Here is a 15,495-nt window from a genome sequence, read left to right as displayed (position 1 = left end):
TAATTTTTTTAGATGTTAATGGGTCTTTATTTTGTTCATCTATTTATATGTGGTGCTGAGAATCAAACCCAGTGCCTCACACATGCTAGGCAAGTACTCTATCACTGAGCCACAACCCCAGTTTCCGTGTGGCTTAATTTTTAACCATTCTCTTGATAACTAATCCAGTCCCTATTGATATAACTAACTCCTGCAAGATGGGCATTAATACCTCCATGCAGTTCTTCCCAACCTCTAGATTTTATTTCTTATCGTTCCCACCAGCCCTCAACACTGTTACACTGGAGACAAAGCTTCCAGCATAAGCATTTTTTTGGGGGTGAGGAGAGCTAGGGGGGAAACTACATCTAAGCCATACCATAGCTATCCTGGTTGAAATCATTCACATCCTTCTAAGAATAGGGGGTCATTATGCTTGCTTCTTGTAATTCTTTGCCCAGCCTGCCCTGACAGTCAGATCTCATCAAGGCTGATGAGATCACAGAACATTTATAGGGCAAACATTTACCTGTTACCTGTTTCGTCCCAGGTTCTGGCTAAGAATTGGTGATCTAAACATGAGCCAGACTCAGTGTGGTCTCCAAAGAAGCTGACCGTCTACTAGGGAAGACCAGTTAAAGTGCCCCGATTATGGAAAATTTCAGAAAGACACAAAAGCAGAGAGAACAATATAAGAAGCTTTAACATATGCATCCTTAGTTTCAATGGTTATCTTATTTATTGCCTCCTCTCCCTCACGGCTGGAATAGTTTAAATAAAACCTCAGATATCATATCATTTTATTTGTAAGTAATTTAATATGTATTTCTAACAGAAAAGCACTTATTATAAACATAAAGATAACCACAGTACCATTACTAGTCCAAACATTAACAATAGTTTCTTAACAACATCTAATAATCAGTCCATATTCACTTTCTCCTAATTGTCTCAAACTTTGTATAACTGGTTCTTTCAAATCTAGATTCAAAGCCTGCACATTGCATTGCATATGAATCTTTTTCTCATCACTTCAGTGATATTAATTTGCAGACCTTCCCAGCTTTATGTACCCAAAGCATATTATTTATACTTCTATTGAAACAGTGATTATTATTGAACTATATTCCTGTATTTCAGGAAAATGTGTTGGGCCTCACCCCTGGACCATGACTGCCCCAGGAGTAGAGGCCATACCTTCAGCTCTAACCTCCCAGTACCTAACACAGTTCTGGTTTGAGTTGCAGTAACCTTGCCTTTTGGTAGACTTGTCATCTAAGAGATATAAAAAGCCCTACTCATTCCATTTGGGGGGAATTGGGCAAGACTCCATGAAGGAGGTAGCTTTTGACCTGGAGGAGGATTGCCATGGTAGGGGTGGGGTGGGATGATGGGTGGAGGGTGGCTTTAGAGGGTGCAGAGGACTAGGGACACAGCACACAAGGAGTGCTCAACAATCACCAAGGTAACTCCTCTAGTGGGAACATGGGTTGCATGAAGGGGAATATTAGCCAGCTTTCCATTACTGTAATAAATACCAGAGACATGTGTCTTTTGCTCACATTTTTAAAGCTTTCAGTCCATGACAGATTGGCCCTGTTGCTCTGGGCCTATGCATCACAGTACATCATGGTGGGAGCATGTCATGGTGGAGGCCCATTCACTTCATGGTGGCTGAGTGCAAAAGAGAAAGAAAGAGATCAGGATCCCACAGTTTCCTTGGGGAGCTCACCAACAGTGACCCCAAACCTCATCTCCTAACGGTTCTACCACCTCTCCCAATAGCCCCAAACTGGGGAGTTAAACCTTTAACTTATGGACCCAATGGCTGGGCATTCCAGATCCAAACTACGGTAGGCAGGTAAGACAGGAGTCAGGCTGGGAACAGGATCAGGGGTCTTTGAAAGAAGTGGGGGGCTCACTTTGCAGTAGGCAAAACAGCCCTTGGAAGGTTTTGAACAGGGAGCAGGTAGGATGAAGTGGAGTGTCAGGGAGGGGGTTCTGGAGGCCACATAGGAGTGAAGGTGAGGAGACCAGTTGTACCCAAGTGTCGATATAGAATGAAACAAAGGTAGGAAGGCCCTGGACCAGGTAATGGCAGTGGGAATGGGAGTGGGGGGCAGAATCTGGAGCCACTGGAGGTGTGAATGGTCTGTGAGGTATTTGAGAGCACCAGGGGTTGACGATGGCCCCAGGGCTCTGAACTTGAATGCCTGAGAGGATGGAGATGGTAGGAGCTGTGGGAGGGCTCTCAGGAGTAGAGGCAGATGGTGAGTTTGCTTTTGGCCTTCATGACTTTGAGTTACTAAGAGGACATCTTGGTGAGTAAATGGAACCAACAGCTTGAATTAAAGGGTTGGAATTTGAGGGGGTGATGGGGCTGGAGGTGACAGCTGCAGCTGCGAGAGTGGCACAAAGAGGAGTGGGACAAATAGCAGGAAAGACGACTGAGTCCGAGCTCAGTCAGAGGGTAAGAGGAGGACCAGGGATCCTATGAGAGAGGGCAGAGGTACTAGACCAGCTGGAAGGGCAGACCAAGATGCCAGGACATGAGGAATAAGGGCAGAAGGGAATATGGAACAGCCTTACTCCATGGAACAGCCATGCCCAAGGATGCTTACTTATGTCCCTTATCTAGAAAGGTCCTGTATTTGTATATAACCGATGCACATCCTGCCACGTTCTTGAAGTCATCTCTAGATTACCTAGGATGCCAAACTCAATATAACTGCTGGGTAGATAGATGTCACACTGTATAGTTTTGGGGATAATGACAAGAAACAAAGTCTGTACATGTTCAGTGCAGGTATACTTTTTTTCCTGAATACTTTTGATCTGCAGCTGTTGAATCTGCAGATGTAGCACCCATGGATGTGGAGGGCCACTGTCATGTCGTCCTCTGCCATTGTGATCTTTTGGCTTTAGCTCAGTGGTCACTTTCCTACAGTTGTCCGGCTATATTTTCCAAGGTGTTTTCCTCCAGGAACTTAAAAAATGCCCCACTGGGCAGGCAGAGCTTGCTTTTTTTTTTTTTTTTTTTTTAAGAGAGAGATAGAGAGAGAGAGAGAGAGAGATAGAGGATTTTTTAATATTTATTTTTTAGTTCTCGGCGGACGCAACATCTTTGTTGGTATGTGGTGCTGAGGATAGAACCCGGGCCGCACGCATGCCAGGCCAGCACGCTACCACTTGAGCCACATCCCCAGCCCCAGAGCTTGCTTTTTTAGTAAAGAATTTGAGGCTTAGAGAGCATCTCACTTTCCCAAATCATCCAGCAAGTGATTAGAACCCAAGGACTCTTGAATTCTTCATATTACACTGAGAACAGACTGTTGAATTTTGGTGACCAGAAGGTCAGGGTGGCCCCCTGCTACAGTACCGTGGTGAGGAAAGAAGTCAATCTACAGAAACTGGGGTGAGTTGGAGGCAGCCGCTGTCATCAGTTATTTTCCCATAGCAGGGGAGGTGGGAGGTGGCATGCAGCGGCCCCCCGGTGAACATGGCTGGGAAATAGCCCTGGCTTCGGTCTCTCTTCAGGGTTTGACATCAGTGACATCCCCATGGCTGTGTCCTCTTCCTGTTCCAGAGCTCAATGCTATTGATGGTTCTCTTTCTCCACTTCATGTAGAAAATTGGGTTTCATGGAGAATGTGTGCCCAAAGGAACTCAGGGCCTGTGATTTTTATTGGCTATTTATTTTTGTTCATTAAGCATCAAACTAGAGGGTCACAGCAGGAGGAAATGCAGGTGATGCCCGTGGACAGGTGGAAGGAAGGTGCACACCCATTTGCCCGGGGCTTCTTCACATCCTTCCATTGGTCACTCTGACGGGCAGCCCAGCAGGGCTTCCTCTGCTGCAGGCCAGGCTCCCGCCAGGAGTGGATAGAAATTCTAGTGTTTTATAGCCCAGTGGAGCAGCGACAGTTAACAATGATTTATTGTTTTTTTTCAAAATAGTTGGAAGAAAGAAGTTTGCCTCCACACCAAGCACTGATAGAACTTTAAGGTGGTGGGTCTGTCAATTATCTTGATTGCATATTGTGTATGTGTGAAAAAATATCACACCATACCCCATGAATGTACAATTACCTGTTAATTAAAAATAAAAACACCCAGGCGTGGTGGTGCACACCTATAATCCCAAAGATTCAGGAGGCTGAGGCAGGAGGATTGTAAGTTCAAAGCCAACCTCAGCAACTTAGAGAGGCCCTAAGGACTTAGTGAGACCTTGTCTCAAAAAAAAAAAAAAAAAAAAAAAAAAAAAGGGCTCAGGATGTAGCTCAGTGGCAAAGTGCCCTTGGGTTCAATCCCTGGTACCAAAAAACAAACAAATAAAAAACTCCCCCAAATGAAACAAAACAAAACCACAAAACCACATTGGGTACTTTATGTAAAGCCTTATGCTGGATTCTAGTGATATAATGGTGAGAAGACCAGTTATAGCTTTGACCCTCATGGATTTAATAGTCTAGTGGGAGACAGATGTTAACCAGATTTAAAAAAAAAAAAAGCCCAAGTACTTATAAAGTTACAAGTGTAGTGTTCTGGGAAGAGAAATACCTGATCTATGAGAACTGGAGATGAGTTTGGGGCAAAGAAGGTGGCACATGAGTGTGAGTGTTGGGCACAAGTGACATCAGCTCAGAGGAAACTGTGCAAAAACCCTGTGTGTAAAGGGTTCGAGCTTCACAGAAGGCCAGCTGGCCGGAGCGGGAGAGGAAAACAGGGGTCACATCACACAGGGATTTGGTCTTTATCCGAAGGCCTGTGGAGGGGAAGCTGTTGATGGAGTCAAGCAGTGATGTGACATAATCAGATTAAGGTTTTGAAAGGATTCTTGGCTGTGAAGAGGGGTGTTTTGGAGAGGCAAGCACAGGCTCAGGGATGTTGGCTAGGAGACTTCTGCGTCGTGCAGGCAGGAGGCGATGGCACCTCGTCTCGTGGTAGTGGAGATAAGAGAAGTGGTTACGAATCTCAGCCATTCTCGTGTTTATAGCCCAGTGGAGTGGCTACAGTTAAGAATGTGAGGGCTTGGTGACGGGTGAGGGAGAGGGCAGTATCAGGATGGACCTGGGCTTTCTGGCTGTGAGATCAGATCAGATGGCTAGTGGTAACGGTCAACGGATCAGGCTGGCCTTGAGACACCAGAGAAAGCCATCCTGCAGGCATGTGCAGATATGGGTCCAGGTTTCAAAGGAGAGGTTCAAGAGGCTGTTGGAAAGTTGCGAGTCATCTCTGGAATTGGGGCTGGGGCAGGGATGGCACTACAGTGTGAGAAGCAGAGAGGGTGCAGGATGGAGCCTGGGGAATGCTGACATTCAAAGACCAGGCCAAGGCACAGGTGAGCCACAGTCCAGGTTAAGAAGGAGCAACCAGGGACGTAGGAGGAACTAGGGGAGATTTAAAAAAAAAATTCTCTAAAACAACAGTGTCCGTTGTTTTACTTATTTAACAATAAGTAAAGTTGAAGGGGATCAGAAAAAGAACTGAAAATCATTCCATGGGATATGATGACGTGGAAGTCATGGGTGACCTTAGTAAGGCGGGCTTTACAGAGTGATGGGGCTGGGAGACCAGCTGTAAGGGACAGAGAGCGAGGGACAGATAGGAAATGGGACAGCAAGTGCTGAGGACTCTTGCAAAGTCGGGTTGTGTCTTCCCCTCTGCAGCTACTGTGAGGATGGCTTCATGCACTGCACCACCAGTGGAGCCCCGGGAAGCCTGTGGCCAGACACTGTCCTCAGCAATCCCCTGTCCCATCGCAGTGAGTACTGTACCCCCAGAACACTATTAGCTTCTCCTCTGCCCTGACTCTTGAAGCATGGAGTCTGGAGAGAGCTGGGTGCACTGTCTGATGTGTGTGTGTGTGTGTGTGTGTGTGTGTGTGTGTGTGTTCAGGTGCACGTCTGCTTTTGTTCAGCTTTGCTACAATTTCTGGGTTTGTGTGAGTGACTTTCAGGCCTACGCCTGTCTTTCTGCATGTGTAAATCCAAATTACCAAGTCAAGAACTATTTTATTCTGTGGAAGGGAAAGGCCAAATATCTGCAAGATGGATTTGTGTGACCTCCGTTTTGCCTGCGTTGACCTTAGCCCGGGGAACAGTGGGGTGGGTCTGTTGCTTTGATTGTGATGGCAGTCACCCTTCTTTGATGGCCTCTTGCTTCCTATGTACGTGCTGAGCAGGTCCTCTCTTTGAAAACTTCTCAAATGGATTTGAAAGAGTGGGGTTTGTCTTGCACACCTCCAGGGTGGACGAGGGAAAGGGTTCCCCTCCAGAGGGATGGGCTGGCTGAGAAATAAAAGCAAATAGTACTACAAAATAACCACAGGACACAGAAATATAGTTTCAGAGCTTGGGCAGCGACAGGCCAAGCTGGCCAGAAGGGTGCAGCTTCTAATAAAGATGGAACCCGGGCATGCTTTATTTATAGCGTTACAGATCAAAGGGGATTGGTAGGTAGAAGGTTTCAGGGTGCTTGCTTCTTCACGGAGAAACAGGATAGAGGTGGGGGTAGGCAGGCTGTTTGGCCTTTCGTGGGTCAGGCCCATCTCTGGTGTTGTGTGGGACCTTTCGGCAGAGCTGGGTGGGAGTTCACATGTATTGGGCCATCTCACCAGCCGGAGTGCTGCTGTGAGTTCCCAGATACCTGATCTTCCCACTCAGTGGCTTCAATGCCAATCTGGTCCACACACATTTCATGGGTGGCTTCCCATAGGTTTGGGACAGTGCTCTCAGCTTGAAGGTCCTGATGGTTGCTGTCCTGTTTAAGGACAAGACACAGAATGGAGAATGGGCTGACCGTGTGCTGGTGGGACCATTCACGTTTCTGGATCACAGGAACTCTCCTTGCTTCCAGAAGGCTCATTCTTTCTTAGAAAGGAGTCTCCCAGTGCAAGGGACATAAATGGGCCATTTCAACCCCTAGCTTGACCACTTCTGTCTCTGCCTCTCCCTTTCCATGAGACTCTTTCCCCCCAGGTAACCCGTATCTGTGCCACATCCTTGGCTTTCCAGCTTTCCCTTGGTGAGGCATCTGGCTCCCTGTGTGATTGACTGTGGGAGCCTCTCTCTCAGCCCAGATTTGGTGTAAGGTAACAAATATGGGGATGGCTCACAGGTTGAAATCAGAATGTGTGACGAGTCCTGCCACGAGTCCTTCTGCCTATCTCTTCCCCTCCCTCTGGCAGCGCTCCCCAGGCTCCCAACCTTCCCTGCATCTTGCCTCTTAGACCTTCCCTTAAGGTTCCTCTTGCTCAGAGTCTTCTGGTCTAGACCCTGGAAGGCATCGCATCTTTTTCAGTCAGGAAACTCCAAGAATTTTGTGCAAAGTGGCACTTAACTGTTCATGTAAAAATAAGGCCGGGAATTCTGCCTTTCTTGCATACAGGAGAGCTCTAAGTGCTATTAAGTACCCCAAGGTTTTTTTTTTTTTAAGAAAGGCATTGTATCATACAGCTACTCTTATTATTATCCAATCAGCCACGGATATCTATGATTTGCCAGGAAATGATCTTTCAATGAACAAAGTAGATAAAAGATTTCTGCCTTCAGGAAGCACTCTTCTTATGGGGCTGAGTGGAGTGGAGTAGTGTGGACAATCAACAAATAAGAGAGATATGTAGTTGATCAGATGGTGAGAAAAACATGATCAGATGGAGGAAAACAAAGCAGGGTGGAGAGACTGGAGTGCCCGGGGCTAGAGTGCTGCAAAGGTCAATGGGGTGGCCCAGCAAATGTATGAAATATGATATGTCAAGAGCTTTGTAATATTTTGAACAACTAATAATAAAAAGAATAATAAATAAAAATTAAAAAAAAAGAGGCTGGCATTTGAGCAATCAGCTTTTGGAAGTCTTTGTGGTTGAATGGCCTCTTCCTTCACAAGTTGTAACCATCTTAGGAATAGTTTTGTGGGTCCCACTGAGGCTCCAATTTAATTTCTAAACCCAAGTCTTTGAAAGCCTGGGTCTGGAAATTGCTGCAATACGTGCTGATTCAATGCAACCTGCTACAGTGGTATCGGCGGGGGAGGGATAAGAAGTGGGGGCCGGGCCATCGGATGAATGCTGGGGTCATAAGAGTTGTCACCAGTATAGGTCAAAGCTCTAAAGCTCTAATGAGTAGGTGATGAACGGAAAGTGACCACAACACTGGGAGCAACCAAAAGATCTTTATTGCAGCAGTGCAACAAAGAGAAAAGAAAGAAGGAGAGAGAGAGAGAGAAAGAGAGGAAGCGCACGCAGGAGAGAGACAGAGAAAGCAAGAGAGATAGCAAGAGAGAGAGGGAGCAAGAGAGAGGGAGAGAGAGCGAGAGAGAGAGCAAGAGAGAGGGAGCAAGAGAAAGAGGGGCCTGGCAGGAGGGAGTTTTTATAGCCCAAATCTAATGGGGCCTCTGGGTCTGCAAGCTGCCTTGTTGGCTCAAGGGGGGTTAAGTGTTCAGCCTTGAGCAGGGTTGAATGTTCAGACTTGAGGCAAACAGGTGATAAAGGACCAGTAGAGGGGGGTTTGAGTGTGGGGGCTATCTTGCAGCCAACATCTGTTCAGCCTGCCCTGCAGACAACACAGTTCAGCCTGCTCTGCACCCAACAGGCGAGGTGTCACTTGATCCCATGTGGGGACCTGGCTCAGGGTTCAGCCCCATTGAGCAGCATCCTATCCCAGGGACGAGGCAGCTTTGAGTCTCTCAAATGAGTGACAACACCTAGGGCATCAAAGGACAGTGCTGAAGGTGGATCTATTCACTCCTTCACTAATACCTCTGATTTCTCTACCTTTAAGGCAAAAGGAGCCTATCCTGTCGGCCACCCATGGTCAAGTTGGTGTGTCCCGCTGACAATCCGCGAGCTGAGGGGCTGGAGTGTGCTAAGACGTGCCAGAACTATGACCTGGAGTGCATGAGCATGGGCTGCGTCTCTGGCTGCCTCTGCCCCCCTGGCATGGTGAGCTTCCCCATGGGTGGGCACTTTCCCTTCCGTTTTCCTGCAGGTGGGAATGAGTGATGGGGCTATGGAGTCAGAGAGAGGAAGAACAACAGCCAGACAAGGATGGCCATGGGAGTAGTGGTGATAGGTGGGGGTGGTAGGCAGAGTCCTTGGTGGCCCATTCAGCTGCCAAATCATGGAGGGAGTTGGGAGGAAAATGTCTGGGTTGATCCTGATGGGATCTGACAAAAATATAAGATCTTGGCTCACAGGGGCACCCTAGGAAGCAAAGAAAGCATTTCCAGAAAATACAAGTAAAAACAGGCATTTCTACTAGAATTCTTCCAAGGGCTGCATTCCATGGTATGAAGATGGAAGGACACACATATTTGCATGTGATTAGCATATATGCGTACGACTTTCTATTTTAAAAGAAGACATTGAGGTCCCTGCTATGCCACTAGCAAATTATGGGTCTTCCCCACATTGAGGCTTGTTTTCCTCGTCTGTCAAGTGAGTTGTGATGTCTTGGCCAGCTCTGTATGTTCATGATTCTGGGGCTGTGGCTGCAAATGTGTCTGGAGGCCATGCATGATCCAAGCCCACGCTGGTCTGCAGTACCTGGCTCCTGTGTGCATCTGTGGGAACTGGTGCTGCTGGCAATGGTTATAGCATGTCTAAGCCTACTTATCTGCTGTCCAAATCTGATCTTAGGTCAGTTTTGTATTAAATATATGATACATATATTATTTTTGTTACCCTAAAGAATGCTACTTCAGGATTTTTCTTTTTCAAATGCATTCCATCTTCTTTCCTTCCCCTGAATCCAATTTCCCACACCCAGAGTGGTGAGGAGTTGGGATGGGGAATCTAGAATCCAGAATGCAGGAGGAGGGGATGACTGTAATGGGGCGTTGGGGGTGAAAGAATTAATGATGCCCAGACTCAGCTTAAGGGGCAGTGTCCTGCACCATGAAGATGGCCAGTGTTCTCTAGAGGGAACTTGGACTTGTGACCAGTGGCCCTCAGAAGGGTTGGTGTCTGAAGCATGTGCAGGGCAGATGCTCTTTTCTACTTCTTCAACCATTTCTTCTTCCAGAGAGGCCAGCTCCTATTTCTTCTTTCCTGGGTGTTCTTCTTTCTTAGCCTTAGAAGGTTCTGGATTTTTTTTTTTTCTGATAGAGGAGCTAGAGGTTGGCTAGTGAAAAGTATAGTTCAGTACCTTAGGAAAAGATGGATATCCATGAATGGTCTGTAAGGAGAAGGATACTCAGACCCAGGCAGGGGTGAGAAATAGGAGTGGGCAGAGGCAGCTTCCATGTTGCTCTTTATCTCTGGGTTCTTATTTTGAGTCTCAGAATTTTGGGGGGACAGAGATCATTGTTCTGCTGACATTGAAGAAGGCTCTTGCAAGAAAAAAGGGGCTTCTCCACAGATGTGTGTGTGTGTGTGTGTGTGTGTGTGTGAGAGAGAGAGAGAGACAGGTTCTCACTATGTTGCCAAGGCTGGTCTCCAGTCTCTGGCCTCAAGCGATCCTCTGGTCTCAGCCTCCTGAGTAGCAGGGGCTACTGCCCTGTGCCACTGTGCCAGTCTGGTTCAGGGATTCTTTTAAATGAAAATTTTCTTGTTCATGGAGGAAACAATCCAAATAGTCTTGAATATTAATAAACACAATCATTGCATTAGGCCCCAAATTCCCACATGGAGAGTGAGACCTCGGCTATAGCATGTCAGGTGCCCCTTTGGCATCCGGAAGCCTCTGGCATCCGTTCTGAGGACAGATCTGTCACCTCACAAGGGGGCTCTCTCACCTCCACCACAGGGGATTACAAACTTGAAGGCTTGTATCACAAGGATTGGGTCATTTTTACAACTTACTCATTACCTAGCAGAGCAGAAAAGTCTGTGTAATTTATGAAGTGAGCACAGCGTGCTGGCTGCAGCACAGGACATGTGTTCCTGGCCACAACACAAAGAAAATGGAGCTGGAAACATTGTGTTTGGGCTCATTTGATGGTGCAGACCTTATACCTGGGGGACCTTCTCTGTCCCTTGTGAGAGGTGGTAGGGTTGTGGTGTGTTCCCAACGGTTTGGTAACAAGCCACATTCTGCATTCTGAAGACTTGGAAAGAGGAGGGAAGTTGCTTTTTCTTGGGGGCAGATCTACTGAGAGCTGGAGGAGCGCTGAGCAGCAGTAGGCTGAGCTCCCCTGGGCATCGCTCCTGTTTGGCTTGGTGTTTCTTAATTTTTCTACCTGAGGCTCACTTACCTCCTCTGTAACACAGGCACAGAATTCCTGTTTTGAATTCATCATGCCTTAGCTCTGGGCCCAAAGGGGCTATATGTGAAAGCACATTTAAACCCCAAATTACTATAGAATCATAGGAATAGCTTTATCTTTGTTTTCATAAATAACCGAGGTTCTCTCTCAGAGGCTGTCTGGATCAACTTCTCCTGTCCACAGGAAGGATCCATGTCTGTTTTCTTCAGTTTCTCGTCTGTCGTGGACCAGTGCTTTTGTACATGCAACAGAAACGAATAATCGGAAAAGTGAAACCAAAAGCAATGACAGACAAGATATGAGCCCCTTCCAATGTTTATCAGATACAGAAGACACGATATTCCTCTGTCAAACGGCCACAAGAGTTTCCAAACAGCATTTTCTGTACTTGCATCAGCATAAGTTGGCCTGGCTCAGGGACTGCTCTTTTTTTTTTTTTTTTTTAAAGACAGAGTGAAAGAGGAGAGAGAGAGAGAGAAAGAGAGAGAGAGAGAGAGAGAGAGAGAGAGAGAATTTTTAATATTTATTTTTTAGTTCTCTGCGGACACAACATCTTTGTTGGTATGTGGTGCTGAGGATCGAACCCGGGCCGCACGCACACCAGGCGAGCGTGCTACTGCTTGAGCCACATCCCCAGCCCTCAGGGACTGCTCTTTGAATAGCCCCGCCCTTGGCTGAAGACTGCCTTTCCTCCTCCCTGGCATGTCTGAGTGTGCCTGCTTGGAGAAGAGGTTTTTCTGGCCCGCTTCTCCAGCTGCAGTTCTCTCTGCTCCTGCCACTGCTGCAAAGGTCTCCTTGCATGGGGAAAAGGAGGCAGGATGCCTTTGATAGGGGCAAGCGCCATGAGAAAGGCTTGGTGGAGAAGCCTCGTGGAAAGGGCATTGTGTTGGAATCCCATACATCCATCTTCAAATTTCTGACATTTACCTAACTGAGTGGCATGTCATTTAAAATCTTTGTGTATTAATTTTCTCATCAGTAAACCTGGATTAGGAGAGCTTTTGGGAAGACTGAGGCTGGCAGTGGCAGGCACATGGGAGGTGTTTTGGCAGTGGTGGCTGAATTGCCACTATCTATAAATTTATGGAGGAAAACCAGGAACTTAGTCATCATAAATTGGGAGAAACTTTTCAGACATCTGGGTTCACATGATGAGACTCACTGGGTTGATAAAATGAGGAGGTTTCCCTTGAAGATGTCCCAAATTGTCATGTATTTAGTTGCAAAATTTTTGAGTGAAATTTTGCCTGAATCCTTCACTCCTTTAAGTTAGGATATTACCTATATCCACCACTAGGTGGCGGAAAAGCACAACTCACCACCCTGTTCCTTCCTTCATCTGGGCTGTAGCTCTTACTGGGACCAGTGCAGGGTGGCAGAGGTAGGAGGAACCCTGAAGACCTGTCACCTCCATCCTTTCTACCACACAGGGGTGGGGGACTGGGAAAGAAAGGAAACAGAAGCAGTTCAAGGCTGTATAATTATATAGTGGAAATTTTGAACTCCTGGCAACCAGACCAACCTTCAGCCTTATTGGTCTCCCTTTGGGAGGCTAGGCGTCTGGGTGCTCAAATAGTTAGGTCTCTGGGGAAAATGTAGGACTGCTGTCTGGGAGATGCTAACTTACTTTTGAAATCTAATGGTTACATTTTCCAAACTGGCACCCAGTTCTGCTGGTATTTAGGGAAATTCCTGGCAGATGTGAAATATGTTCTTGTCCATAGTCCCTGGATACTCAGTATGAAGTCTGAAAAGATTTTTAAAAATACACAGCTTGGGCTCAGGGCTCATCCAGAGTGGACCTCACATGTGGACATTGTGAATCCTAGGAGACCCAAGAAAGTTTTCCTATCTACAAATATTTTCTATATTTAAACCACAGTTTGCCACCAAATCAGGCTTCCAAAACATAACGGGCATGCATGCATTTTGGTTAACAAGCATCCACTTTTTTATAAAAAGCTTACAACTTCGTAAATCCTTATAGGAAGAGTCATTCACACTTTAGTGTGAGTTACTTAATTATATTGCTTTCCTTCTAGCAAAAATATAGTAAAAAGCTAGTAGAAAACAGCTGCATTGAGCTGGAAGTATCAGTAGGGTAGGAGATTCGCCAGAGATAGTTGGAAGGCGAAAACTGTTTTTGAAGAATGAGTTTGTATGATGTTCCTGTTTGGTGGGAAATACTGGGGATTTTTCCAGAGAAGGGTAATAAAATCATCTTTTGTTTTACTTTGGAATTCCCCTTGGAACTGACCAAGACCAAGTACTGTGTTCTTAGCTTGAGCCACTCTTGCCCTAGATGTCATGAATTGGTGGACAATGGGATGAGTATTTCTGCCACGTTTCTCTTTAATTCTTCCAAGGATATCTACAAATATTATCTTAGTATCCTTCTGGTATCCCAAAGGAACAAACCCTAGCCAGAGATGCTTGTCTTTATTGTACACCTGAGGTTTTAGTGACTTGCTACAGAAGTCACTGAATTCTGGCAGGAATCTGCCATCTTCTCTACCGGGCTTCTGAGCTCACTCACATCATAGGGACTGCTCTGCTGGCCTGCCTGCTTACCTGGCCAGTTCTCACCTGACCCTGAACACCCCTGCAGTTTGCCTTCATCCCTGCGACTTTGAATCTCCATGAATTTCTTTAGCACTTTGGAGTTCTTAGGGTGTTTCTAGCTGGGTTGTGTTATTTGATTATCTCTCCAAAGTCAGGAAGTCTCATCTAGTGACCTGGAGACCCTGTCCTCTCCACCTCTGCTCTAACTTATGGATCTAACCCCACAGCACTCTGGCCTTGATGGCATTCCTCACTTAATACTGAGGTCTTGTCTTAGCATTGTAATCTATCAGCTAATAATCTCCTTTTCCCATCATAAATTAGGGCAGAGAGGAGCTATGCGGTTTGCCAGGGAGGACTGAGAAGGAAGAGGAAGCATCAGTGCAGTGGAGGCAGCATTAGCTCATGGCCAGGCTGGGATTTTTAGTTTTATGTCTGTTGAAGCTACACCTGGGTGAAGGGAGGGATTCCCTAGCTAGGCCTTGGATACATGGAACTTTGTGACAGGGAGTTAAATATCTTGGAGTGAGACAAAGGGATCCAGCATGAACACCAAGATGCCTACGAGCCCTCACCCCAGCCTGCTTGCAGGGGACCGAGTAGCACATGTCTTGCTGAGGTGAGGCAGGTCAGCAGGGCTCTGCCTCCTGGACTCCATCCTGCATCACTTTTGTCTCAGGTGATGTTTCCAATTGTGAGGCTTATTATCTGGTTCTGTTCACTCGGAGCCTTAGAATGCATCAGTCATTCTTATGGTGGCCACTAGGTGGCAGGCCTCGGACTTATGTTCAAGCTGACAAACCGTGGGGGCATTTGGGACTAAACCCTGAGTGTGACAGAGTCTTTGAAAGTTCAGGAAAAGAGAGATCTTTCAGGCTCTCCATGTTCCTGCCAAGCGGCCATCTTCCCTTCCGGGCTCCTGAGCTCACTCACATCACCAAGGATGTGGCTGACCTGCATCTTCCTCTCTCTCTCTCTCCACTTGTCCTGCCCCATTGCTTATCCTTTGGGGGACTCAAGAACACCTCCTGTGTTGGATAGAGGTGGTGTTACGTGGAGGATATTAGTCTTTCCATTCAACTCCGCCCTCATACAATTTTGAGCTGTGGTCCTTCACATGAAAGCCCTTTGTTCAGCCCAAGACCACCCTGCTCCCAGGGCTTTGTCCAGTTCCAAGCCCTTGGAACTCTGATTTTGCCAGGGAGTGATGGATTTGCACCAAGCCTGAACCATCTTGTAAGGGAGCTTCATCACCCCCTCAGGTAGCTCCGGAACCAGGGTGCAGGGTCCCTTCACCCCAGGGTGACCTAAGCATCGAAGGTCAGGCCATGCCAGAGCAGATGTCCAGAGCTGTTCCTGGAGTTGAGATCGAAGCGGATCTCCACACTGGGGTCAGAGTGGGGTTTGGCCAGCTCTTGCTGAGCCCACTGGGGCCAGGGGCCAGGTGAACAGCTAAGAACCCCAGGTCTGCTGGGGTTGGGGGTTCTCAGTTCTTCCCTGGTTCTGGTCCCAGTGGACCTGAGGAATATAACATAGTTACGTGAGTAACTTGTCCAGGGTGGAGGGCAGGGAGGCAGAGCGCATGGCTGTGGAGAATGTGTCAGAGTGTCAGGGGCCTGGAGATGAAGGGCATGTGTGGCTTGGGCAGGCCCCAGAGGCTGGTTTTGGTAAATCTCTGCTTATGTGAAGTAATCAGCTCTCACTTCCAAGGTGCTGAATGCAGATTAATTTTATTTAGGAAAAAAAAAT

At 47.0% G+C, this 15,495-nt stretch overlaps 1 protein-coding gene across 2 annotated transcripts in view; it reads left to right on the top strand.

Moving 5' to 3' along the window:
* The window catches only part of VWF (von Willebrand factor), a 177,036-nt gene that overhangs the window by 59,958 nt on the left and 101,583 nt on the right, over positions 1–15,495 (top strand). For both annotated transcript variants that reach the window (XM_081309814.1, XM_081309815.1), the window contains 2 exons: positions 5,649–5,743; positions 8,760–8,920. In XM_081309814.1, the coding sequence (XP_081165940.1) occupies positions 5,649–5,743; positions 8,760–8,920 (256 nt within the window). The remainder of the gene's footprint in view (positions 1–5,648; positions 5,744–8,759; positions 8,921–15,495) is intronic.

Source organism: Spermophilus citellus, assembly GCF_964194105.1.
Source record: "Spermophilus citellus genome assembly, chromosome: 10".
In the NCBI taxonomy this organism is placed as follows: domain Eukaryota; kingdom Metazoa; phylum Chordata; class Mammalia; order Rodentia; family Sciuridae; genus Spermophilus; species Spermophilus citellus.
The sequence above is the reverse complement of the archived record's forward strand: the minus strand, read 5'-3'. Positions and strand labels throughout refer to the sequence as shown.